Genomic DNA, 27,707 nt, shown 5'->3' with positions numbered 1-27,707 from the left:
GTAGAAAAACAAAATTTATGGTTTTCATAAATTATATGCCATGGGCGCCCGGGTGGCTCAGTTGGTTAAGCGACTGCCTTCGGCTCAGGTCATGATCCTGGAGTCCCGGGATCGAGTCCCACATCGGGCTCCCTGCTCAGCGGGGAGTCTGCTTCTCCATCTGACCCTCCCCCCTCTCATGCTCGCTCTCTCTCAAATAAATAATCTTTAAAAAAAAAATAATAAATTATATGCCATGAAGAGTTCCAGGAATAAAAAAGAGTATGACTGAGTTCACTCTTTCTGGATTAATATCTGCTGTATTATGTAATTTGTGGATTAGTCTTTTTCTATTTTTTTTTTTAAAGATTTTATTTATTTATTTGAGAGAGAGAGAGAATGAGAGATAGAAAGCATGAGAGGGAAGAGGGTCAGAGGGAGAAGCAGACTCCCTGCTGAGCAGGAAGCCCGATGCGGGACTCGATCCCGGGACTCCAGGATCATGACCTGAGCCGAAGGCAGTCGCTTAACCAACTGAGCCACCCAGGCACCCTGTGGATTAGTCTTTTTCTAAATGATGTGTATGCTATGATACAAATTCAACTGAAAGGTACCTGGATAGACATCTCAATGAATCTCACACCTCTGGGAGTAAAAGAACAAAGAGAATCTTACCCTCCAAATCCAAATTACAAAGGACGTTAAATTGATGAAAACAGGTAACAGAGGACTTCTTTATCTAGATATACTTCTAAGTCATACTGATATATTTGATTTTCATTTCCTGTCCTATTTAATGACTCCAAGTTTCTGAAAAGTACAATTCTTAACATATAATCCAAATATATATTTATAGAGACACAACTAAGTCCTTTTCATGTCCAAGTCAATTCAATAAATTCAATTTACATTAATCATGGCAATCAATCATTTCAAAAAGAGATGAGACAGATGTTTTTGTAAGTAATACAAAACAGAAGTGGTTAAGAAAAACTCAGATATAGTATTAGTACTTTATAATCTTTGTTTCCAGGTGGTTGGTTTGGAACTTTTGTATGGGGGGGGTAAGTATGTCATGATTTTTATTATCAATGACTTTTAGATAAGAGCATTTATAAAATAATCACAAAAATAACAGTAATTAAAATATCTGAGCAGTAATATAGTACTTTTTTGTTTCTTAATTAAAACAGAATTGTCATTATTTTCCTTTGACATTATTATACATGATGATTGCTGTTAAGATTTTAATTCTTGAAAAATTATTACCAAATTTAATAAAATACCTCTGAAGTTTTTTCTTTAAACTATTTCTAGGAAGCCAGAATACTTGAAAATTGTTTGAAAAGAGATACTTCATAAATATAATCCATCAAGGCAGTTCACCCGATAAGATTATAAATTCTCTTTTGACATTTGCACAACCTTGATTCTTAGAACTCCACCAAAGCTCCTTAGAAAACTTTCAGAACACTGTGATAAAATGAGAATACATGCCAAATGCAGAAAGTAGAGGTAGAAACCAGATGTTACTGTAAAATGAGATACTATGGTTAAGTTATTTGTTCATATGAAATAAAAGCCTTCAAAGAACCTGCTAACATTGACTAGTGATACAAAATTTGAATATCTCCCCTCTTCCCTTCCTCAGCTATATTCAACAAACAGAAAGCATGGAATTTCAAGTTATCTAATTTTAAAAAATAAGTCATTTAACATATTTGTTCTCTAAAGTAGAAGCCATCAGCATTCTGAATCTCTTTTCTATAGTAAACAAGTGATAAACAAGATTTATCAAACTTTATAACGTTCCCTTTAAAATCTCAAATTCACTATTTGTTTTCTAATATACATTTTGCTAGCAATTATTTATTGGTTATCATTGCAATAACTAGCTTAATAAAACAGGCTGAAAGACATTTACTTTAAAAATAAGCATACTTTTGTAAGCAATACTTTACAGTAGGCACCTCAAAAATGATAAATGTGAAAAATTTAAAATTTGTTTTATCTTTATACAATTATATATTTTTATTTCTATGTTATACACGTGTGAATATATATGTATATATAAAATACATATAATCAGATTTGAAAATGAACAAAAGCTACGTCTTTACAGAAAGTCTCTTTTAAAACTCAAACAGTGGAAAACCCTTTAAACATTAAACAATTTTAATAAAGGTTTCTGTACAATGCTAAGCAGTTTTATTTACACATAGAAAATGTAAAAGGAGTAGTGTTTAAAATTACAGAACTCCTAATATTTAATGGCAGGTAAATCTCAGGTAAAATAACAACATTCCATTCACAAATAATTTTCAAGCAATAAATATGTATTCATAAATAGTGTAAATCTGTATCAGGATTAGAAACAAAAATCACAAATCTGAAGTTTATTCCTTACTCTATGTGCAATCCATTATCTTTGTGTCTTGGCTATTAGGCTAGAAGTTTTTCTTAAAGTTTTGGAATCAGAAGTGTAATCACTGTGGCCTCAAACAATAGACAAAAAATGTAAAATGATAAAAAAAGCAAAATAAACAAAACCTTTCAAAAAAACTTTCTCATCTAATTTTTCACATTAAAAAAAAGTTGATTAAAGATCTGAATTAGTTAACCATCTTACCAAGCAAATGGCCAGCTAGAACAGTATTTTAACTCAGAAAAATTCTGAAAGGGTAAAATATAGAGGAAAACTAATTTAGCAGTCCAGAAATACAGAAACATAGAAAATGTCTTCAAGTCAGTAGTCTGTCTTGACATTGCCACGTTCTGTCAGATATCATAAAACGTGATTATTATTAGTTACAGCTGGATCAACTTTGTGAGAGTCCTGGAGTAGAGGCAGTGCTCTCCTACATCCAGTTGGTTAACACTCTGTTCTTGGAAGGTTGCATAGACATAGCTTTTAGTCAGCAGTCATGAACAGCTACAAAACCAGTGGTGCAAGAGCAGAAAAGGTGTCATTTAATATTCATGGCATAATATCAAGAGGATGATGACAATGAAGGAGCCTAAAATTAAAAATAAGATATGTTAATTGTTTTGGTATATTAATCCTTAATATGGTTCTTAGTTCATGGCTATCAACATACAGCCTACTGATAAAGTGAGTTAGAAAGCAACACCAAATCCCCAGAAAGTTCAACAGCTGGCTAAATGGTGTGGTCTTATTATATCAATTAAGACCAATTTCCTCAGGGTTCTGAATCATTACCCTGTTTTTCTGTAGTTCAAAATTTAGTCAAAAAAAAAAAAAAAGAGGAACATTTAGACCAATTTTTTAGACTGCTAAAAGAAAGAGTACTGTGGAAAATAATTTGAAAATTCAATTAAAAATTCACTAGTGAGTGACTGGCTTATGAACAATTCTCAGGTACAGTACAAATTTCACACATTTGTCATAAACTTTTTCTTTTTCAAGCAATTCTGAGAACAATTTAATTAAAAATACCTGAATCTAAGTTTCAAAATTTGAACAAAAGGCAGTGAAAAATGCCAGCGTTGGCATTCATGCCAGTCAAGCCTACAGAAATAAATGATATCTCAAACTTGTCTTTGAAATCATAAAAATGGCAGATTTGTAATACAGTGAATTCAATATCATGCACCTTATATATCATACCATTAAGCCAAGAACCATCAAATATTTCCAAGAGTTTAACACTTAAGGAAAGCGACAGGTTTTAAACAAATACAGTGGGCTCTGAAAACACAAGTACATTAAAAAACATACTGATTTCTTTATGGATCATCTGTACAGAATTAAGTAACCTTTTACCAGTGAAATAAAATAGCACAAAGACTATCATATCACAATATTATAAAAGAACACAAAGATTTTAAAATGTAGTTACTGTGATTATTACTTAGGCCATTCTTACTGAAAAAAAAAATAGTAATGTGTATCAATTGGACATGGATAAAGGACTCTGAAGTATAAGGAAAACACAGAAATATTTTATTATGCAATATCTACTGAGCCAAGGGAAAATTTAAATATCTTATTAATTTGCATTTATCAGACAGCAAAAACAACACTGCTGCTTCAAAAACCCAGCTAACTATGTACTCACATGTTGAATTCACTTACTAATGTAAACTGGTCATAGACTTGTATCAGGTCCTCCATTTTGTACTGTTCTAGCACCACAAAATTGTCCAGAGTTCCACTTGTTTTTCGTGCACAGTCTTGGCAATGTACTATGTAAGTCTTTTGAGAATTGCTTTCATTAGTGACAAAGAGGAGATCAAAAACCTCCACCTATTTTATATAAGAGAAAAAGCACTGAATGGAGAACTGAATTTATTGTACCACTTTAGTGTGACTATGGAGTTCTACTTTACATGAAATTATGGACAGTGATTTTTGTAAATGGAAGTACTTAAAAAGAAAACAAAAAACCTCATAGTTGTATGTTTGACACACCAGGTTTACTTGTACCACAAGAACAAGAGCCATATTATATATTTAGAGATTGATCCAAGGGAATTAAATACTGATTAAAACTGCTAAAGTTTAATACACAGTTTGATAAAGGTCAACTTATTTATTTTACACAAAACATCAGATACAATCAGGTAAAAGTAATGATTCTTTTTACTTCTCTATGAAAGCATTCATAGTGTTCTGTTTATTTTTTAATTAATATTTCTTATTATTATGTTCAATTAGCCAGCATATAGTACATCATTACATTTTTGATGTAGTGTTCTACAATTCATTAATTGTTCTGTTTAGATACTTCTCTCCCTTCACAGATTGGCTCCATAAAGTGACTAATGTCTTACTCATTTTTGGACCTTGAGAGCATATACCATAGCTCAATATTTAATATTTAATGAAAGCTAATAATAAAAGGAAAAACAAGATCATTGAAATATATTCAGATTATTATTATTCAGATTATTATTATTATTATTTTCCTAAAGTAGGCTCCATGTCCAGCAGGGAGCCCAATGTGGGGCTTTAACTCAGGACCCTGAGATCATGGCCTGAGTTGAGATCAATTGTTAGTTAACTGACTGAGCCAACCAGGTACCCCAATAACCAGTTATTTTTAGGAGCTGGAAACTGAGGGCGCCTGGGTGGCTCAGATGGTTAAGCATATGCCTTCGGCTCTGGACGTGATCCCAGGGTCCTGGGATGGAGCCCCACATCAGGCTCCCTGCTCAGTGGGGAGCCTGCTTCTCCCTCTCACTCTCCCCCTGCTCATGCTCTCTCTCACTGTATCTCGCTGTATCTCTCTGTCTCAAATGAATAAATAAAAAATATTTAAAAAAAAAAAACTGAAAACTGATACGTGAGTAATAAAAAGTGGTCACTTTTAAGCCTTGTGTATTAAAGGAAGTAAGTACAAACAGTGTACTCATGAGCATTATTATACCAGAAGACAGTGAGGACGTGTTTAATACAGAAACCACAATGATTTGTAAAGCTCCGGCAGAATAACGGATAATAGCTTTAACACGTTTGTTTGCAAATCCTGGAAAGATTCTATTTATCTGAAGTATAACACCTAACCTAAGAGAATCTTGTGGATCTTATAAAAACATATTTTGATGAGATTATATAACATTAAAATAGCCAAAGGATTTACTCAGTTTATCCCAGAATCAAGAGAATTTCAAGGTTTAGTTTGGACTTTCAATTTCCCATCCGCCAAGTGGGTCCTCTATTCCTTGAGTTTAATGATTAAAAACTCTTCATCTAAAATCATATTGGAATAGGACTGTTAAAATGACAGTTTATAAGGTGTTTTATTACTATCAATAAATAACATTATTTTAGTGAAATTAGTTTAAAAATTTGGGATTCTTGAACTTGTCATCATTCCCCATGTGATCAACTACGCTGTTGACCTAAATACTTTTAAACTCCTCCCTTTTCTTTTTTTTAAAGATTTTATTTATTTATTTGAGAGAGAGAGAGAATGAGAGATAGAGAGCACGAGAGGGAAGAGGGTCAGAGAGAGAAGCAGACTCCCTGCTGAGCAGGGAGCCCTATGCGGGACTCAATCCTAGGACTCCAGGATCATGACCTGAGCCAAAGGCAGTCGCTTAACCAACTGAGCCACCCAGGCGCCCTCCTCCCTTTGTTTTTATATTCCTAAAATGACATACTAGTTTAAACTCTTGTTAACCCCTCTTAAGACCATTCCAATAGCCTCCAAATGGACACCTTTGCTTTTTTAGCGCATTCTCTCCAATCCTCTGAAACACACATCTTGACTTAGTGCCTTGGTCGAAACTTTTATGGCTTCAGTATCCACAGAGTAAAGATCAAATTCCTTATACTTAATTCAAGATGCTCTGCAAGCTATAACCTATCTCCTCTTATAGACTTTAGGACTCAAATTTATAATGGGCTGGAAGTTCTAAGCCAGTAAGAACAATCATTTTCCTCATTGTTTCTGTAACAGTGTATACATGCCCAACTTCATATTCATCATAGTCTCTCATGCATCCATAACTTGTTTACATTCTGTCTTCTCCAAGTAGAAGTAAGCTCCTCCAGAGGAGGTACCACATCTTTTACCTCTGTACTTTATGTAAGCCTTGGTGACAGGAGAAAACCAACAGCTATATTAATGAATGACATTATGACTGATACGCCTGGATCTATACTGGAAACAGATCCAGTATGCTGGCATTATTTATATTATAGATTTATATTATATTTATATTATAGATATATACAGATTATATATTATAGATCTGCTAGTTTAAAATCTGAGATAATTATCAACGGTTAAGAAAATACTACATGAAAACAAAAAGAAAATACTACATGAATGCCTCTGTAGGCATTACTTCTGAGTTAAGTTAAATGAAACACTATACCATCAGATGACAATTTAATGTAATAGTCAATCAAAAAATGCATTATATAAAGGTATACACCCCCAAATTAGAGATTCTACAACAAAACAGTCAGCAAGAACTGTTACCTCACAAATGCTACAATAATGTGCTGGTTCATCATTTGTCCGCCCATGCCATATAATTTCTTTTCCTGCTGTAATAAGAGCTTCTCTCAGTGTCTGACATTGCTTTAGAATTTTCAGAAGACAGTACCTATTGTGGAGAAAAATTATTTATGACAACAACTGAATACTGAATATTTGTAGCATACAACATATACCAATTATAAATAACTGAGTACCTTGGTTCCATAGTTTATTGATGTGCTAATTTTTCTTTTGTCAATTTTTCACATATAACATGCCTAACACAATGATAATACTAAAGCACTGAAAATCCCTGAATATAAAAATACAATGATCTTAATCTACAAAACACTCATCTCTTATTCAAACATATCTTAATTTTTGCTCTGAATTAGGTAACTGAGAGAACTTTTCAAAGAGGTAAATTTAGATTTCTTCATCTCTGAAATCAGTCTGAATTCCATGCTGGAACTTTTTTGAATATAGTAAGGTAGGAAGGCATATTCTTATACTTAGGGTCCCAAGAAATCAATTACAAGGTAAAGGATAAAAGCAGAGATTAGTGTCTACCTAGACACTCACAAACAGTATCATTTATGTAATTGATTTTAAAACTCTAAGACCAAAGCAGAAAACTATTTATAGATTTAGACATTAAAGAATGTAAAATTAGCTTAAACTTTAGTACCAAAGGATAAAGAATATTATCGGTTCATTTTAATATGAAGGTAGTATAACAGAATCTAAATTGATATTAATAGAATTTTTATACCCTTAAAAAATTTTATTAATTTTAAGAGAGACAGAGAGTGTGTGTGTATGTGTCTTTGGGGGTGGGGGCAAAGAAAGAGAATTCCAAGCAGACTCCCCCGTGAGTGTGGAGCCCGACACAGGGCATGATCACATGACCCATGAGATCATGACCTGAGCTAAAACAGAGTCAGAGGCTTAGGTGACTAAGCCACCCAGGTCCCCCTATATTTACAACCTTTTTAAAAAAATACTTTATACTTTCCTTATGTTCATACTTCTAATGTTAGCAATACAGTGAATTGTCATAAACAGTGTTTTTCATTATTTGCCATCATTGCTCAAAACTGCTAACACTTCCATGAATTTAAATGCCTCATGTTCTTTGAAGGCAGAGTTGTGCTAGATGATATGTATGGTACATTTCAGCTGTAAAATTATTCTAAAAATCACAATTATCCATCATCGGTTTAATAAAAGCGATATTAACAACTACATCTGTGAACAGCATGACCCCCTGGGATAAGGACCAAACCAACTGGAGTTCTTTAATAGACTGAACTGCTAATGACTTAGAATTTGGATCAGTTATTATAAATACATAAGTAATTATTTGAAAGAATTGATATATTATTAGTATCTAAAACTATCCTCCTTCCATGTTTAAAATGCTTCTACTCTTTCTTTCCCATTAAAATGCAGGACTCACGAAAGCAAAGGCTTTGTCCATTTATTAAGTGCAAGACTGTGCCTGATACAGAGCAAATGTTTAATAAATACATGATTACTAAATGAGTAATTAAGTTTTACAGTATAGTAAGAAGCATCATAATTTCTCTTAATTTATATTTCTGTATCAGGTTAAAATTCTGTAACAAAACTCACACAAATATGCCTGGTGTAAAATTATTTTAAGAATATCTATGAAGTTGTTAACTTCTTTAAAAACAAAATGAGTATAATAATTTCAAGTCTAAGGATGCATGAAAAGTTCTTAAGTATCACATAAAATAATAACACTTTCAGTTTGCCTATAGCATTTTTCATGTTAAACTGATTGGAAACAAAACTGCCTTACTGTATTTGTATTTAAAATAAGGAAAGCTTTGTGGTGTGTGTGTGTGCTTGAAAAAAGTGCTAGAGGAGACAAGAAGTTAAAATCCAATTTGAAACACTATACACTAAATGTATAGCATTTACTGATGTCTTCCTCCTACCCCTCTCCAATGTAATTTCACCTCTGAAATGATGCCCGAAAGTCGGCAAATTTTTATTTGCAGATGCAACAATGCTTATAAACTCAGCAATGCTGCCATGTAGGAAAATAAAATGCCAGTAAGAGGTAGCATTCATAAAACACTTAGTATAAGAGAAAATACGGATTAGATAGTTTACATACATTAGGACATTTAAATCTTGTGCTACTTAAGTCTAGTGCCAAGAGAGGCTTTGCTATCCCTCTTTTCATGAGGGAAAATGGAGCACAGAAAGGCAAATTTTACCTATAATGTTATCTTCTCCCTCTCTATACTCTATTCTCTCCACTTTCCGCCTATTATTCTCATTCACTTTTCTCACTTTTTTCTTTTATGAAGAGGAGATTCTAAGGGCTAAAAAATCACATTTTGTTTCCTCAAATCCTTACCAGCACTATTAGGAAAACAGTTTTATTCTTTTTTGTTTTTAAGTATTTTTCTACTTTTTACTTTAAAAATAAACTTTCATTTCCAACAGTACTGATTATTTTGGCAATTGGATCATAGTTTTTACTATATCTTTACAGCTAGTCTCAAAGTTCCACATAAAAAGATGCAACATACTACAAAAGATACAGCCTGGTTTGCTACGAGTAAACAAACATGAGTAGTTCTCCTGCAATCACAGGTACAGAATTACTTGCCCAGAGAGTAGAATCTTAAAAACTGATACTGCTTTTAATATCACGTACAGAATGAATAACCATATTGTGGTTACTCCATGGTATGTTTTCTCCATCACTCTGAAATTTTTTAATCCTTCCCATTTTCAGAAAGCTATGAGAACAAAAGAATAAAGGACAACAGTGTATAGGTAGAGGGACTATGGGTAAAAAAAAAACAAAAACAAAACCAAACCCCCCCCAAAAAACAAAACCAGTTAAGAATCTAACTGTAGGGATGCCTGGGTGGCTCAGCTGATTAAATGTCTGTCTTAGGCTCAGGTCATGATCCTGGGGTCCTGGGGTTGAGCCAGAGTGGGGCTCCCTGCTGAACAGGGTACTTCTCTCTCTCCCTCTGCTGCACGCTCTCTCAGAAATAAATAAACAAAATCTTAAAAAAAAAAAAAAACTATGCTAACTTTAAAAAGGGGGCAGCACGCATAAATAGAAAATAAAGATATTTAGGAAAAGGTACTAAGAAAGATCAAAAATAATTTCAAGACTTAACAAACTGTGCTTTGGCGCTCTCTAGATATTAATCCAAAGAAAACTTTTCAATGTATGGGCTGGCTAAAAAATATCAGCTGATATTACTTTTTGCTGGGTTTTAATAAATTTACATTTTATCAATCCAATTTGAAAAACAGAAATGAATAATAAATGAAAAGGCATCCTGTGGTCCTTAAGGTGTAATACCAGAATGGAAACACCTAAAAAAAAAAAGCACACAGGAGTCAGGCAAATAAGTCACAAACTATGGTAATCCCTTTTGCAATGTTCTACTTTGAAAAGAACAGGAAGAAAGGGAGAAGATGGAAAATGGTTTTATTGACTTACTATGTTTTAGGAACATGATAAAAAATGTCAGAAACTAGAAAAGAAGTACATTTCTTGACTCCTGTGAACTGATTTTATTTCACTTTTGTTATCTGGATAAAAGACTACATAAAAAATGCAGGGTATAAAAAAGACTCCTAGACTGAAAGAAAAAAGTAAATGAGAAACTGACTTAGGATTTCATTTGGGTTTCACAAATCAGATTTTACTAAAAGCCTATTTGGAAACAGACACTTAAGATGGTGAAGAAAGTACACTGGAATGAACACAGAAAAATGAAGAGGGACATTTTAGAGCATGATTATGATGAAATATACCTGAAATATCTGAACATGAAAACTGAGGAAAAAACAAAAATGAACCATGCCCAAGAGTTTTGTTTTCCTCAGCATTCTTAGAAGGTTTCATTCTAAGGCTTATGATTTTATGTTTCATAAATATAGCCAACAGCAAATTTGGGGGTATGATGATAATAACAATCAATCTGTAATAATATACTTAAGTGAAACTTCAAAAAACAGCAGTTTTTTCTTGACATTCTGATCATGTAAATTCCCAAAGTATGTTCCCAAATGTCAGTGTGGAGATGTATTTTGGAATGGCTGAAATTTAGGTTGACTCAATGTAAGTCTTTATGACAACTATCTCAACCTCTCACCAAAATCTTAGTAGGTAGTGTGGAAATGAAAAAATAGCAACAGATGCCTTGCCTTGCCTTTTCCCACCCTATCTTCTTGACAAGAGCCATGTAAAACAGAGAAAACAAACAAACAAACAAACAAAAACCAAACATGATAATGGCAAAAACCATGGTCACACTAAGGTATCCTGTCACCTGTTATTCCTTGGTTGTATTCACTAAGGGGAACAAGGAGATTCTGCATATCTGACAATTATACTTAAGTAAACCACAAAGCCGAGAAAATTTAAAGCCTGTTTTGTAATTAGAAACAACTTACTATAGTCTGAATGTCTGTGTCCTCCCAAAATTCCTATGTTGAAATTCTAACTCCCAGTGGGGTGTATCTGGAGGTTAGGCATCTGGGAGGTGATTAGGTCATAAGAATGGAGATCTCAGGAATGGAATGAGGGCCCTAAAAAAGCAACCTCAGAGTGTTCCCTCACCTCTTCTATGTCATGAGGACACAGCAAAAAGATGTGCATTTATGAACAAGGAAATGGGCCCTTATTAGACACTAAATGTGCTGGCATTTGATCTTGAAACTCTCCCTCTTGTAACTGTGAGACATAAAATATTAATGAGCCACTCAGTCCATGGATTTTTTTACAGCAGCTTGAATAGACTAAGAGCTTATTCACTCTTCTTATACTTAGGGTCCCAAGAAATCAATTACAAGCTAAAGGATAAAAGCAGAGATTAGAGCCAGAATGCCTAGAGTTAAATCTCACCTTCATTTTCTGTATGCTTGAGCTTCTTCATTGGTAAAAAGGACATAATGTTTCGTGTATCTGTACCATTTATAATGTTATGAAAACTAACAGAGTAATACCCACCTCCCGGAAGGATAACCCACATCTTAATCCTCAGGACCTATGCTACACTATGTTACATGGAATTAAGGTTCCTAATCACCTAATTTTGAGATACAGACATTATCCTGTATTATATGGCTGTGCTCAATTAAAGAAAGGCTCCTTAAAGTAGAAAAGGGAGGCAGAAGAGTTAGTGTTAGAAAGATGCAATGTCATGGGGCGCCTGGGTGGCTCAGATGGTTAAGTGTCTGCCTTCGGCTCAGGTCATGATCCCAGGGTCCTGGGATCGAGTCCCGCATCGGGCTCTCTGCTAGGCGGGGAGCCTGCTTCTCTCTCTGCCTCTGCCTCTCTCTCTCTCTCTGACTCTCATGAATAAATAAAACATTTAAAAAAATTAAAAAAAAAAAGAAAGATGCAATGTGAGAAAGACACGACCAGCCATTGTTAGTTTTTAAGATGTTAGGGGAGGTATAAAGCCAAGAAATATGTACAGTTCTCAGGAAGAAGCTTAAAAAAAAAAAAGGCAAGGAAACATTTTCTGCTAGTGCCTCTAAAAAATAACACAGACCACCCAATTCCTTTATTTTAGCCCTGTGAGGCTTATTTTAGACAAAATTTGTAGTACTTTGTTAAAGCAGCAATAGAAAACTAATACATAAAAGGTTTAGAAATTAGTTGCTCAATAAATAATAAAATATGTATCATCTGAATATACTAAATTCTTAAATCCAGTTTAAAAAATAATTTACTATTACTAAACTGAACTTTAGTTTCTGAGTTTGAAAATTCTTTTGGCATGAATACCAAATCAAACATAATGGATAGATGAGTCTCACGAAAATGAAATAAGTCTTATCAATATGCAGAGAATACAGGCCTAAATAATACATTTCAAGTATCTTAAAAGACGAATCACAAATTACATAGAGTGAAGATATCTTTTAACTTTAATTCTTTTTTTTAAAGATTTTTATTTTTATTTATTTGACAAGAGAGAGAGAGCAAGAGAAGGAACACAAGCAGGGGGAGTGGGAGAGGAAGAAGCAGGCTTCCTACAGAGCAGGGAGCCCCATGCGGGACTCGATCCCGAGACCCTGGGATCATGACCTGAGCCGAAGGCAGATGCTTAACAACTGAGCCACCCGGGTGCCCCTTAACTTTCATTCAACTCATTTAAAACTCATACCAAAAGGAGGGTAACTATATTTTGGAAATACGTTTAAAAAGCAAGAATAAACACCTGCGAACATTATTTTAAGCTTTAAAATGCATTTAGATATAATAACATTTAATGACACACCGATGAAAAAACTTAAGAAGTAGGGTAGAGAATTACAGACGGTTACCCAAGGACAATGTATACTCAATTTAAACAATCCCAATCTCAGTGAGAAATCACAATATTATATATCTAATGATGTGATACCAATACAAAAGCACATTATTTATATTTCTTTTAAAAAATGTTTAACATAAATCTAGTAAGAAAACCATGCAAATCCAAAATGTGAAGCATTCTAGAACACAACTAGCCTGTCTTCTTCAAATATAAAGACACTGCCATTAAGAAGGGTTCTTATATCCTTACAAGAGACTTAAAACATACATCACCAAATAGTAATATTAATGTAAAACTTAAGTGACCTTGAATTAGGAATAAAAGAGTTAACTGAAAAAAAGCAACAGCTTTTAACAAGACCTTTTTTGACAGGTGATAAATATTATCTACACATAATATATTAGATGATGTTCTGATTTTAATTTTCTTAGGCATGACAATGATACTAAGGTTATAGAGAATAAAATCCTTATTTTCTAGATGATGTAGATTTTTTCTGGAATCACATATCACTGTCCCTGCAATTTAACTTCAAAGAATTCAGCCAAAAAAGTGAATGAGTGAGAGCATGTACATACAGACAATATGTAAATGTGGCAAAAGCTTAATGAAATCAGGTGAAAGGCCTATCAGCAATCAGTGTATTACTCCTCCAACTTCTGTAGGCTTAGAGAATTCTAAAATGCACACTAGGGGAAAGTTTTCAATAATATAATTAATTTGCTTATATAGGAAAAGTATAACTACTTACTGGTAAAACTTACATTAAAAAAATAGATTTTAACATGGAAAAAGTTAAATGTTCTCTGAAGACTTTAAATTCTGAATTTTTTAAAAAGATTTTATTTATTTGTCAGAGAGAGAGAGTGGGAGAAGGAGCACAAGCAGGGCTAGCGGCAGGTAGAGGGAGAAGCAAGCTCCCTGCTTAGCAAGGGAGCCCAATGCAGGACTCCATCACAGAACCCTGGGATCATAACCTGAGCCAAAGGTAGAGGCTTAACTGACTCAGCAACCTATGCGTCCCCAAATTCTGAATGTTTTTTTTTTTTTAAAGATTTTATTTATTTATTCATGAGAGACAGAGAGAGAGAGAAGCAGAGGGAGAAACAGGCTCCGAAGGAGCAGGAAGCCCAATGCGGGACTCGATCCCAGGACCCTGGGATCATGACCTGAGCCGAAGGCAGACACTTAACCATCTGAGCCACCCAGGCACCCAAAATTCTGAATGTTTAAAAAGCCAAGCTGGTAATCGTCACTCTTAATATCTATCTCACTCTTCAGATTATTCTTTAACCCCATTCTCAGTGACAATGAATTACAAATCCAGAAACCCAGATTCAGATTTCTGCCCAATTACCAAATATATTCCTATTTTTCTCTAAATTTGGAGTCTCTTTGGCTGAACTCAGCAATTACTTTTCAATTCATGCCTACATTCTTCCTATCTCAATTTTACTATTATGCCCAACTAATTTAACTTGCAAATTTGGTGGGGCCCCTGGGTGGCTCAGTCATGCGTCTGTTTCAGCTTAGGTCATGATCCCAGGGTCCTGGAATAGAGCCCCATGTCGGGCTCTCTGCTCAGCAGGAAGTCTGCTTCTCCCTCTGCCTACCACTATGCCTACTTGTGCTCTCACTCTCTGTGTCAAATAAATAAAATCTTAAAAAAATAAAACTTGCAAATCTGTTGTTTTTTTACTTCCAAATTAAAAATTCTTCTCATTAGCAGCTGCTGCTACTGAAATTTTTAGCCAAAATGTTTGTATGTTCTTCAACTATTATGAATGAACAAATAAAGCTTAAGTACAAAGAGCTTTTAGTTTTAGTCTGATACCACAAGAAATTAGGTTCATTTATAACATAAAAGGTATGTGAAAAAAAGTTCTATACCTAATTTAAGTTCAAAAAGAATTTTAAAGACTGCAATTAATTATTACTTTGTATTTTCAGGATTCAGGAATCTCTTAAGTTCCCTGCATTCTAAAATGACAGATGAAAATTAATATAACGAATACACATTACCCATCGTTTTCCTTGTTGCCATTTGAGGGGATAATTGGAAGAACAGGAAGTAAAATACAAAGGAAAATTGAGGTCTTTTGGATAAAATGCTAAACTATAGAAATCTGAAAACATCCTAAACGGTAACTCAGACAAATGACTTTACAGAATTAAAAGTCCTGAATACTAAACTTGAAAAACTACAGAGAAAAATCAAGCATGTTATAGACTACTTTAAGAAAGAAAAGAGGGGCTCCTGGGTGGCTCAGTCGGGTAAACTGGCTGCCTTTGGCTAAGGTCATGATCTCAGGCTCCTGGGACAGGATTCCCTGCTCAGAGGGGAGTCGCTTCTCCCTCTGCCCTTCCCCCTACTTGTGTTCTGTCAAGCTGTATCAAATAAATAAAATAAAATCTTTTAATAAAACAAAAAGAAAAAAGAAAAATCAGACTTAAAACAATAAGAAATTAGTAGTTGGTAAGTGGAAATATCATTTATCATTATTAAATCACCCAGTCCAAATATAAATTAAATGAATAAATAAAATACATTTCACTTATACGCTATTTATAGTTATTATCCAACTGAGTGTCTATTAACATGTTTAAGAATGCTGCCTCAGACTGTGCTAGAAGGGAAAATATAATTCTACATATATTTAAAACCAAACAAACATCTGAATTTCAAAATATACCTGGCCCCAAGAGTTTAGGATAAGGGAGTATATAACCTATGCTATTTCTTCTGTGAAGTATTTCTTGAATCCTCTCTTAAAAGAAACTTCCTCTGTGCTTCCCCACTGTTCCTTATTAATATTTCCATTAAAGCAAAGGTCACACATTTTGATGGTTTGTTTCTGAGTGTTAGCACCCTAAGAATGGATATCTTGTAAGCACCCTGCGAAAGTGCCCAATCATCAAGTTGGTTCATAATAAACATGAATTAAAGAATAAAAAAATCCCTCTGAGGACGAAGAGTGGAGTGGATATAAGTCATAAAGTAAATTTTATTTTCCTTTTGACTGATGTACTATACTTAAGTCTGTATTTAACTCTGAGCCAACTATGAAGATCTAAACAGTAACACAACCCCCCCCCTACACTCTGCATTCAGAATAGTTAGGAACAAGGGTGAAAAGTGAGAAAGAATACCATCTTTCTATATATTTTCCCACTGTACTTATTAGCTGCTTTTGTGTTCTTTAAAAATTGGCAATAGCTTATATACTTTATAAACATAATTTTCATTTAAATTACAAAAATCATGTTCCAATATAAATTGAAATGAGGTTAAAAATGGTAAATATATATAGGAGTAAAAATAATGGAAAAATTCAAGCACACATTAAATGCAGCAGTGACATAACTGGCTATCAATAACAATCATGACACCCTTGTTTAAAATAGTTATTCACTGTCTATCACAAGAGTAATTTCAGGATACATCAAAGTGAAAAACCACACTGCTGTGGATAAATAAAGAAAAATACCTAGAACTAATCAATGACAACTCAAAGCAAGGGGAAAGTAATGCAAGACTGTTTAATAGGAATCACAATACACACACACACCAAACACCACACACACGGGAACCATAATACAGGTCACAAACCAGGTTAAATTAATAACCCTTCCTATCTGACAGGGTGTATTTTTGTGGTATGTGATCTTAAGCAATGATGTATACAGTAATTATACAGCAAAACTGAACTTACAGGAAAACAACAACACTATACTGTCCTCTTTATTTCTCTAAAACTATATTCCCATTGGTCACTTGTCTGTTTACTCCCTCTTTTTTTCTGTTCTTAAATATAGTTATTCTACGTTGTTCTTTTCCTCTCCAGGCAATCGCAAACTACTGGATAGAATATTTGTTGCTCTACTTTCTTAAGTTCTGTTTCCATCAGCTTCTTCTAAAATCTGTATCCAGCTGCTCAATCTTGCTAATGCTCCAAAGTGAAGTGATGTGTCAGTTTATAAACAACTTCTTTCATATTGTGTTTAAAATGTTGACTCTGCCTCCAAATATATGGGTAACCTAGGACTGCTGTAATAGATAATTTCTGTTAAGCAACTTACAGTAGAACTTACTAAGCTTAGAACAGAGCCTACTAAACACACCTAGTACTGGACATCTAGAACCCATATGACAAGAAAAATCCAAAGGGATTTCTCTTCCTACATCAACTTCTATACTCATTTTTATATCATATCTTTGTCCTTCACACAAGCTACCTTCCTTCCCAAAAGAAAAGCTCCCTAAAACCTGTCACGATTCTATAGTGTATAAAAGATGTATTGTTACATTTTTATTGGAAGTATCTAGATGGGTCTGTCTATATATCTGTCCATCTTCTTTTTTTTTTTTAAAGATTTTATTTATTTATTTGAGAGAGAGAATGAGAGACAGAGAGCATGAGAGGGAGGAGGGTGAGAGGGAGAAGCAGACTCCCTGCTGAACAGGGAGCCCAATGTGGGACTCGATCCCGGGACTCCAGGATCATGACCTGAGCTGAAGGCAGTCGCCCAACCAACTGAGCCACCCAGGCGCCCTATCCATCTTTTACACAAGTAAGCTCTATACCCAGCATGGGACTCCACTCATGACCCCATGATCAAGAAGCACACATCCAATGACTGAGCCAATCAGGCACCCCTTTATTATGTATTTTTTTTTGAGGGATGGCTGACAAAACTGTGCATGTTTTAATCTACATCTTTTAACCCATGCACTAGTGTATTTACATACAACTTTTACCCTCCTGACTCCATTATCTCTCCCCACTATACCAAGACAGGAATTTGTAGTGTTTATAAACCCCCAGAGCTTACCCCAGGTCCTCCATTCATATTCAAGTACTGATTAAATGAAAGCTACACAAGTAGGCATTTTTGGCTGATAAAACTACATTTTCAGAGGTAGCTAAAATCTTTTCATTTTCTTTCTTTTTTCTTTTTTTTTAAAGATTTTTATTTATTTATTTGACACAGAGACAGTGAGAGAGGGAACACAAGCGCGGGAATGGGAGGGGGAGAAGAAGACTCCCCACTGAGTAGGGAGCCTGATGTGGTACTCGATCCCAGAACCCTGGGACCATGACCTGAGCTGAAGGCAGACTAACAACCGAGCCACCCAGGCGCCCCCCCTTTTCATTTTTAAACAGAGTGCCAATTAAACATCAGATAGTTGTATGTAGAATTCTGAAATTATAATAAATGATCAACCTTCAAAATTATTCCACATTTTGTAAGCATGTATTTTAAAAAAGACTCAACCACCCAAAAATTCCAGCTGAAATGGACCACAGGTAAATAAACAGATTCACTTAGGTTTTTACTAAAAATGTGTATGGAAAATCTGGATGAAAATGGCTTTCAGTAATTTAAGTGGAAGATAACCTAAATTTGTATATTCAAATTCAACATTAAGACAGCTGCCACAACTCAGACAATGCAATTTAAACAGCCACCACAGAAAATGGGAACATATTGTATCATGGAGTCTTGCTGTTGCTCAATTTGAAATATTGAGACAAACTGGAAGGGGTCTAGAAGGATACTGAGGGTAATAAGAGATATTTTAAGTTAATGAACAACAGGTAAGAACAATACAGATGATAATCTTTTTGTGATTCTTTTTTTCTTCTTATCCCACAATCCATGTGTAAGCCCTTAAGTTCTAGTTTCACAACTGTTTGTAGTGTGATCCCCCTCTCCACTTCTACCGCTACAAATCAGTCTATAATTTAATACCGGATCATTTATGTGAACTCACTACCACACGTATTCCCTTCCTTGATTCTGACACAGTTACACTGGCTTTTCTATATTTAAGTATATCAAAGCTGTTCTCATTTAAGCCTTTCACATGTTTTGTAGGCCTGAAATATTCTACTCTACTCTTAGGTCTTCTCATGGCTAGCTCCTTTTCATTATTCAGGTCCAACTACAGAAATCACACTCTTAGAAGTCACTTTACCAAAAGCAGCATTATCTACCCTGTAAACAAAAAATAATTGGTCTGTATTATTTTACTTACACTACTTAATGTTAACTTATTCATCTGATTTAGAATTTGCTTGTCTGGCTCCAGTAAAATTTAAACCACATCAACTCAAAATTCTGTCTTACACACTATCTAACCTCATTGCCAAGAACAGTTTCTGCCATAAACTCTGCAGTTCTCAAACAGAAATGATTCATTTTGCATAAATCCTAAAACAAACAAACAACAACAAACTAAGGCACTGGGAACAAACAGATCATTTTGGACCAGCCAGTGTATATTTTCAAGAAATAGGCTTAAAGTAATGACCTTGATAAATTACTAAACGAACACTACGTGTACATTTTTAATCGGAATTACTACATGAGTTTTGACTAAATGCTCTTTGAAATGTTTCTAATTTAGATTTCAAATATATATAAAAAATGGAATGAGTCCCCATATAAAAAAGTGGACAGGCATATTACCAAGGCGTCAGCTTTTACTTGGATAGATTTATTAGAACAAAATTTTCAATATACGATTGAAATTTTTCAAAATAAACCAGCATTGATTTTAAAGACACTGGCCTAACAGATTTGGAAGACATGATAAATTTTCCTATCCTGTTTATATATATATACACACACAAACACATATACATATACATGCCCTAAAAACACTTAATAACAATGGAAAAAAACCAGCAGCTTAATTATATAACCTATAACAACCCACATTTCTCTAACCACAAATTATTTTTCACTGGTGACAGTGAAGGGGAGAGAGAAAGAAAAGTATATAAACTACAATTTGGAGAAATACAGTAAGTGGCAGTGTTTGAAAATATGTTACTACAAATACACCTATAAAATAAATGGAATGGAAACAGCTTAATAAATGAGAAATTACTACAATATATGTATTCGCATTGGTGATCTATTAATTTTGTAAGCTAATTTTTATTATTTATTTATTTATTTGAGAGAGAGAGAATGAGAGAGAGCACGAGAGGGAAGAGGGTCAGAGGGAGAAGCAGACTCCCTGCTCAGCAAGGAGCCCGATGTGGGACTCGATCCTGAGACTCCAGGAGAGCCAAAGGCAGTCACCAACCAACTGAGCCACCCAGGTGCCTGTAAAGCTAATTTTTTAGCTTCTTAGGTTTAAGAAACTTTTTAAAAAGGAAATGATTTAGAAAGAACAGCCAGAAAATTCAACCATTTTAGTTAAGTCACTATTTTAAATGCTAATTTCTTTATTGGACATTTATTTTATAACAGCATTCTCACTCTCTGTTGCTACAGGCAGACTTTCAATATTAAAACTAAAGTTGTCCGGGAATATCACTTTGGTGAGAGGGCAAGAGAAAGCACAGATCATGAATTTAATGGTATGGAATCATGTATATATACCTTTATTCCTCTCTGCACCATAATAATCATTGTCTATTTGTAAAAGAAGAAAACATTTTTAACATGTGAATTCCCTTTGTCAAGACTTCTAGACCATTTTATCATTTGATGTTAACTGATATAATAATTTTGGGGAAAAATACTCATTAGTTAACATTCCCACCACACTCCCCACACCCCACAAAAAGAGGGACTATAGTGATTTTGGAAACACTTACTTAATCATTTCAAAAAGCCTGGGATCTGAGACTTTGATATTTCGTGCCATATTCCAAGAAAGATGCACCATGGGTACTACTGACTTCACACTTTGCAATTTGTTCCATTCATACCGTTCCACGGCCAATTTATACTGGCAGGCTAGGAGGAAACAAAGTTTTTTAAGTTATAAAGCTACCCAAAGTAACAAAAAATATGAAGATAATTATTACCACTTAACATCCATTCTAAAAATCAAAAAACACTAGAAGATTCTTTTATGAGAAGTACAGTTTAAAAATATTTATCATGGCTGGCTCATCAGAAGAGCATGTGATTCTTGATCTCACAGTTGGGAGTTCAAGCCCCCCACATTAAAAAATTTTTAAAATATTTATCATGCAAACAGCATTTACGAGCACTGTGAGGCTCATTTTACATCTTGTTTCATTTCATCCTTTCAAATCTTTATTGATTTAGATTCTCACTTTCTAAAAAAGGAAAATAAGCCCTGAGGTATTAAAACATTTGCCCTAAGTCAAAAAGTTAACAAAGGTAGAGCCAATCAGGTCCTTCTGGCTCCAAAGGCTAGGTTTTTTACCTTACATATATTAAACAAAGCTTAATACAAACTAACAAAATTGACTATTCCTATGATATACCAGGTCTCCCATAAAAGCCCTCCTTTATAAAAGCCACACACAACACTCTAAAATATCCAAAGTATATCCACCATGTCTACAAAAACATACATGTGTTATCTGCCCAAATACTTCTTATTGGATATTCACTTATTAACTTGAATACACTATCCATACAAACAAGACTGTTCCAAGGAGACACACTTTTCCAATATTTAGTGAATTATTTTCTAATAGAATAATAGCAGAAATAATCCTTTAAAATGTAAAATCTGTTAATGGATTATTAAAATACCTGTAAGTGGACCAACATTCCAAGCAATATTGTTGCACCAGCCAACAGCCTGAACCCAATGCACAGTGCCTGCATTTATCCAGACCAAATCTCCAGGTCTCTGAATAAATCTATATACGGGGACATTTGCTTCATAAAGATCTTCAAGGTTGGGCCACCAAGAACTCATCAGGAAATTCAAATTATTTCTGGGGGGTGGGGGGTTGGGGTGGGAAGGAGTAAATAACATAATGAATTAAGTCTTTTTAAATGTCTCATAAAAGATGAGGAGACAATTTCCAAATGTTAAAAGGTACTTTATGTATTTCATTAAAAGTTAATAGCACTGTAATAAGCATCTTTCAAAAGTGAGGGTTTGTAATATTAAAGGGTAATCCTGAAAAAAAAAATAGTAAGAGCAGGTGATTATTAGACTAATTCAAAGATCTATACTATATGCTTAAATTTTCAGAAGCCCCAAACTCAAAGATTCAAGCTACTCTTAAATAGACTAATTTTTAATTTTCTTTCAAAAAAACATTTTTGATTTGTCCCTTCTTTCTGAAAAACCTTAGTATCAAGGAATCTCTAAAAAGGAAATTGAGAATAGGGATTGTAAGAACCCACTTAACTTCTTAAGTTCTTAACCAGAAGCAGTGTGGCAGATACAACAACAGGACTTTTCCCTCAGTTCCCAGCAATAGAGACCTTTTTTTCTTCACATGAATCACGACCAGCAACAGCACCAATGCAAAGAGACCAAATTATTAAATTTTTATTTTAAATTCTGACTTTTTATTATTTTCCTCCATCACAATATGAAGTATTTTAAGGTAACTACAATACCAATTCTTTCTTATAAGTATTTCAATTATTTAATTTTCTCAAGAGAAAATGCACCTCATAGAATTGTCCCTTTCTGAAGGTCTAAGAAAAGCATTTGCCCTATTTGTTTTCTCTTAACAAAAATGTCTATCTTGGAATTGTCTACATGGAATCTGTTTCTCTTCCTTTTTTCTCCTAAAATGAAAGGACTTTTCTTGAGGTAAGTCTAGCAGATACTGATAAATCAAGGGCTGAAAATTGTGTTTTCTGTAAACTCTGCAGTGTCGTCAGAAAAATATAAGGAGGGGGGGTAGGGGAAGGGGTTGAGTAGGGGAGAGGGAGGGAATGAAAAATAAGAAGAAAGAAAAAAGTTACAAGCATGGTATAAAGCTTATTTAAATTACCCATATACTGTTAACATTAAAGTGGAGAAAATATCCCACAAAAAAGGTGGGGAAAAGCCAACTAAGGCAAATAGATTATGTATTTTCTTCAAGAGTTTGAAAACAATGGTTTATTTAAAGATGTTAAGTACAGTCATGAAATAAACTATAAAAGTTTTAAATATCAGAAGTAATAATGTTCTATGCAATACAAAATTTACTGAAAATCTGAGACAAGTGTGATTTCTTCAACTTAAGATGAATTAATCTAACTTGCTATTACTCTAAAACTCAAAACTTGTTAGATACCACTTGTGTTTTCTATCTTTGACCTAAGAATACCTGTATTATTTTAAAGCAGTTAAACACTGAAAATAGTTCCCACTCAGAATAGTTATATTTGTACTGAACATGTAACAGTTATGATATACCTCCTTATAACTTTAACAAATAGTCCTTGGGAGCTTGGGTGGCTCAGTCAGTTAAGCATCTGACTCTTGATTTCAGCTCAGGTCATGACCTCAGGATTGTGAGATCAGAGGGAGTATGCTCAAGATTCTTTCTACCACTCCCTCTGTACCTCCCCCAACTTGAATTTGTGCATATGTGTGTGCCCACATTATCTCTAAAATAAATAAAAATCTTAAAAAAGGAGGGGGAGAAAGGCTGTTAAACACAAAGAAGATTTCCCATCAGACCCTTCTCTATCCCCTAACTTAAACTACCAGTTTGCTGGTAAATAAACATTCAGAAAAGGGAGTATTACATTATTTTTCTGATAAATTTTAAATGTTTAGAAATCTGACCTTTCTTATCATGAGAAAAATTATACATGAGAATAAAAAAGACTACTTGCCAGTAAGAAAAGTCTAAATTATTGTTTAAACTACCATAACTTTTTACTAAATCAAATATACTGAGTGAAGACCCTCCAAAATTGACATATGAAATGTGTACTGATTTTAAAATACTCACGTTTATTATTAGAATTTCATCAATTTTTAAATATTTCATAAACATATCATTTACCAGTATCTTATCAACTCTCAAAATAGCAGGGGATTCACTTGTTACTGAACACTGATAACTTTAGGTTCACTATTAGAGATACATAAGCTTGAATTACTAGGAAGGTATAAGGATGCTTAATTTTCAAATTCTTACCATTTTGAATTTCAGTTATAATTAAATCAAATTTTTATGTAAAGAACATTTGAAAAAGAATGTATTCACACTCATCCATTTTTAAAATTAACTGAAAATTATTGACTCCCTATCTTTTGAATTCATACCTGTTGATACTGCATGGACTGGTTTCATGGCATCTTTCCTTTAGTGTTATTCCACATAACATAAAGTAAAAAAGATGTCAAATAACACCATTTAAAATTAAATTTCTGGATAACTGCAAATTTAACATCATACTTGGTCCTCTATAATAAATGTCTTCTCAAAATTACTTGAAAACAAAATCTGTTCAGAAACCTACTTTTCACAAAAGTCATTCAGAACACCCCAATAATCTTCAGGGACAACAAACCATTCACAATCACCTGGACCAATATTTATGTTAACAGAACAGAAGTTGTTATTTTCTTGGTGGCCTGAAAAGAAAAAGGGAAAACAAAAGTCATTATTATAGTGTAAATTCAATGGGAGAAAATGTGCCTTTAAATAACTGGGTTGTTTCAAGAGTGAAAAATATGCTTATAAATCAGAGAGCAGCACATGATAAGCAATAAATATTACCTACTGTCATTATTACTACTACTTCCTCATCCATAAAGTACTCCGAATTCTTACAAACAGTATCGAAGAATTAGAGAAGAGGTAGGATTTTCAAATCGTAACTTGGTCACTTAACAACCTGTAGCTCCTCTATAGCTCTTATAAACACTGCAATTTGATGTTGGCACATAATTGTAAATGTTTTCTATCCACAAGTAAGTAGATATTATCCTGGCATGGAGTTTTAACATTTGAGATTTGGGGACATCATGAGAGATTTACTTAAAAAACAAAGACAAAAAACTTCATAATAAAGGATCTGAGAACAATCTGAATTTTTCAGAACACATTTCAAGATCATGTCAGAATGTAAAACTGTTATAGCAAGGTACCATTTATATGCATGTCAGGAGAGGAACAAAATCCCTACCAAATAAATAGCAAGTTAAAACAATGTTTCTTTTGAATTATACTGAGCAAACTAAAATGTACTAAACATTCCCTCTAAGAAATTTCATAGGGTTACAAAGGATGCTGTTAAGATATAATGCTATACAAAGAAACCCCAAGCACTTTTAGGCACAAATGACAAAGAGGTAATCTATTAATTTTGTTCTCCCTCATAGATCTTAAAAGAAAAAGACATTTTTATATTTCCTTTATTTCATTTTTCATACAATATTTACTTTTATGAGCTATCTAAATTGGATAATTTTCAAAATGAAATAAACCCTAAGAGATTCAGTCTAATACTATATATATATATATATATATATATATATACATACATATATATGAAAAAGGGGTAATTTTCAAAATGAAATAAACCCTAATAGATTCAGTCTAATATGATATATATATGATATATATCATATATATACATAAAAAAGGGAAAAACCCTATGCCATATGAAATACTTGGGTATTAGGGACGAAGAGGATAAAGATTCTAAAGTCTTCTCTCATTAATTACAACTCTCCTTGTCTCTCTCGACTTCAACACTACTAGTGATAAAGTATTTTACATAAGTGAATTTACAATAATGGCCTGGGAATATAAACATTCCAACCAATGGGTTCCATCAACATCAAAATCCCTGAGGAGCTTTAAAAATCTGGATATCTCAAAGGATAGCTTGACTCAACATTTCTTCAAAAGATTTTCATATTTCAAAAAGCAAAGTTGGGAACCCTAACTCATTTAAAAATAACAACCTATTTTAAACAAATTATATGGCTAATATACAATGAAAATGTAAAGAAGTAAGCACTATGGTTGTCAAACTATAACATACAAGTAATAGTAATAAAAACAAAAAGGCTACAGACATCAGTACACATAGAGAGGAACTGGTTATTTGCTGCTACTATCTGCCTTTACAGATAGTTGCCAGAACTCATAGACTGTGAAATATTTGCATTATGATCTATAACATAATCTATGTCAATGCAAAGGAAACAAAGATGATTTGTGTTAGATGAAAATTTTAAGATTTTTAAGACTTTAAATCAGAGGATGACAAACTACCGACCATGGGCCAAACGTGTTCTTGTAAATAAGACTTTCATGGAACACAAAAACACTTTTGGTTTATGTTTTGTATACAGGTGCTTTCATTCAACAAATCAGAATTAAGCACCTGTAACAACAATCTTACACACTATCATTAGTTCTCACTGCTGGTTCGTAAAGTACTGTACTATGGCAGTTATAATTCAACAGCATTTCAACTGATATACATATCGCCATATTTCAGTATTTTATTTAAAAAAAGACCAGTGCATATCCATCATGTTAAAGCAATGTACTTCATGTGGTAGTGCAAATAATTTTCTCCATTTCATCAGAAAGCATTGTTTTTAAATATAGAAGGATGTTCTTGCTGTGCAAAACAATTATCGTACATTGAAACTACCAAAGTGTTCATTACAATATATATGTATCTTACAGAAAACAATGGACAGAAAAGTTAGAGAATTTAAATGCAGTATCTCATCATCAAACCTCTTTTCAAAAATTAAAAAAAAAAAAGGAGGAGGACGAAGAAGAGAAGAAGAAAAAAAAAACTGAGACTGAACTAAAGTCCATGTCTGGCCAAGCAAGATGTGGTGGACAGACAGTGAGTTAATTAAATAATATTTCACTGCAGTGAGTAAAATCAGTCTATCTAGAGAAAATCAAATGGTTCCAGACTAGTAAGTCTTCTTTTTTTTTTAAAGAACAGCTATTCAATTAAGATACTGAAAGCAATATGAATAGTGAATTTTAATAAAAACATAAATAATTTTAGGCACTTTTTCTTGTTGCTTAACAGGTCAACAGATTTTACTAATTGGTATTTGCTAATTCATATTTTAACTAATTTATCTTGAGGAATCAAGAGCAAATGTTAAGTGAATATAGGATTAGTCTTTATAGGACAAACTACAGTGATAATATTTTCAAAGAAGCTGAAAAACATTAAATTAAATACTACTAGAATGGAATCCATTAGAATGTATTACAACTAATGGTAGAGAAAATGTGTGAAGGGAGAAAAGAATTTACATGGACATACTAAGTAAAGTTGTTAAAATGTGAAGTGATTAATGCCTATGGCTATTCACAGTATTCTTCACTGGTAGATACTTGATTATGTACCACTCGTGAAGACTTAACGAGTATTAGCTCCATGAATTTTTGTCAGAAATAGAAGCGGACCACTCTGACCTGCCCCATGATATGGCAATAGTGAAATTACAATTTTTAGAGCAACAGGGTTGAGACTCAACTTTTTCTGCAAGAGAGCAACAACCATGAGTTACTGTTATTGAAAACTGACAGATAATAAAAATTGTTATAATCTTCAAAAATGATTCTTAGAAAGTCAACCTAAAAATCCAAGCAAAACTTAAATTACAATAAAGTCTTTGCAGAACAGTATTTTTGGAATCACAAGTATTAGCAAGCTTGCTTTCTACACTTTCTGTGCTTTTAAAAAACTGAACAAG

The 27,707-nt window shown here is 33.5% G+C and overlaps 1 protein-coding gene across 12 annotated transcripts in view; it reads right to left on the bottom strand.

Moving 5' to 3' along the window:
• Nucleotides 1-2,087: 2,087 nt before the first annotated feature.
• LOC148162094 (lysine-specific demethylase 6A-like) overlaps nt 2,088-27,707 on the bottom strand; it is a 166,154-nt gene continuing 140,534 nt past the window's right edge. For 5 of the 12 annotated variants that reach the window (XM_088020339.1, XM_088020341.1, XM_088020342.1 and 2 more), the window contains 6 exons: nt 24,479-24,593; nt 21,803-21,990; nt 20,887-21,028; nt 6,933-7,059; nt 4,059-4,246; nt 2,089-2,996 (listed from right to left, as the gene is read on the bottom strand). In XM_088020339.1, the coding sequence (XP_087876465.1) occupies nt 2,957-2,996; nt 4,059-4,246; nt 6,933-7,059; nt 20,887-21,028; nt 21,803-21,990; nt 24,479-24,593 (800 nt within the window). In that variant the 3' untranslated portion in view covers nt 2,089-2,956. The other 7 variants (XM_088020334.1, XM_088020336.1, XM_088020335.1 and 4 more) reach the window with 5 other exon arrangements.

The sequence above is a fragment of the Eumetopias jubatus genome, unplaced genomic scaffold (genome assembly GCF_037043125.1).
Source record: "Eumetopias jubatus isolate StellerSeaLion01/CBP00866 unplaced genomic scaffold, mEumJub1_p1.0 scaffold_23, whole genome shotgun sequence".
NCBI classification, from domain to species: Eukaryota; Metazoa; Chordata; class Mammalia; order Carnivora; family Otariidae; genus Eumetopias; species Eumetopias jubatus.
Note: the sequence above shows the minus strand (reverse complement) of the source record. Positions and strands in the feature narration are given on the sequence as shown.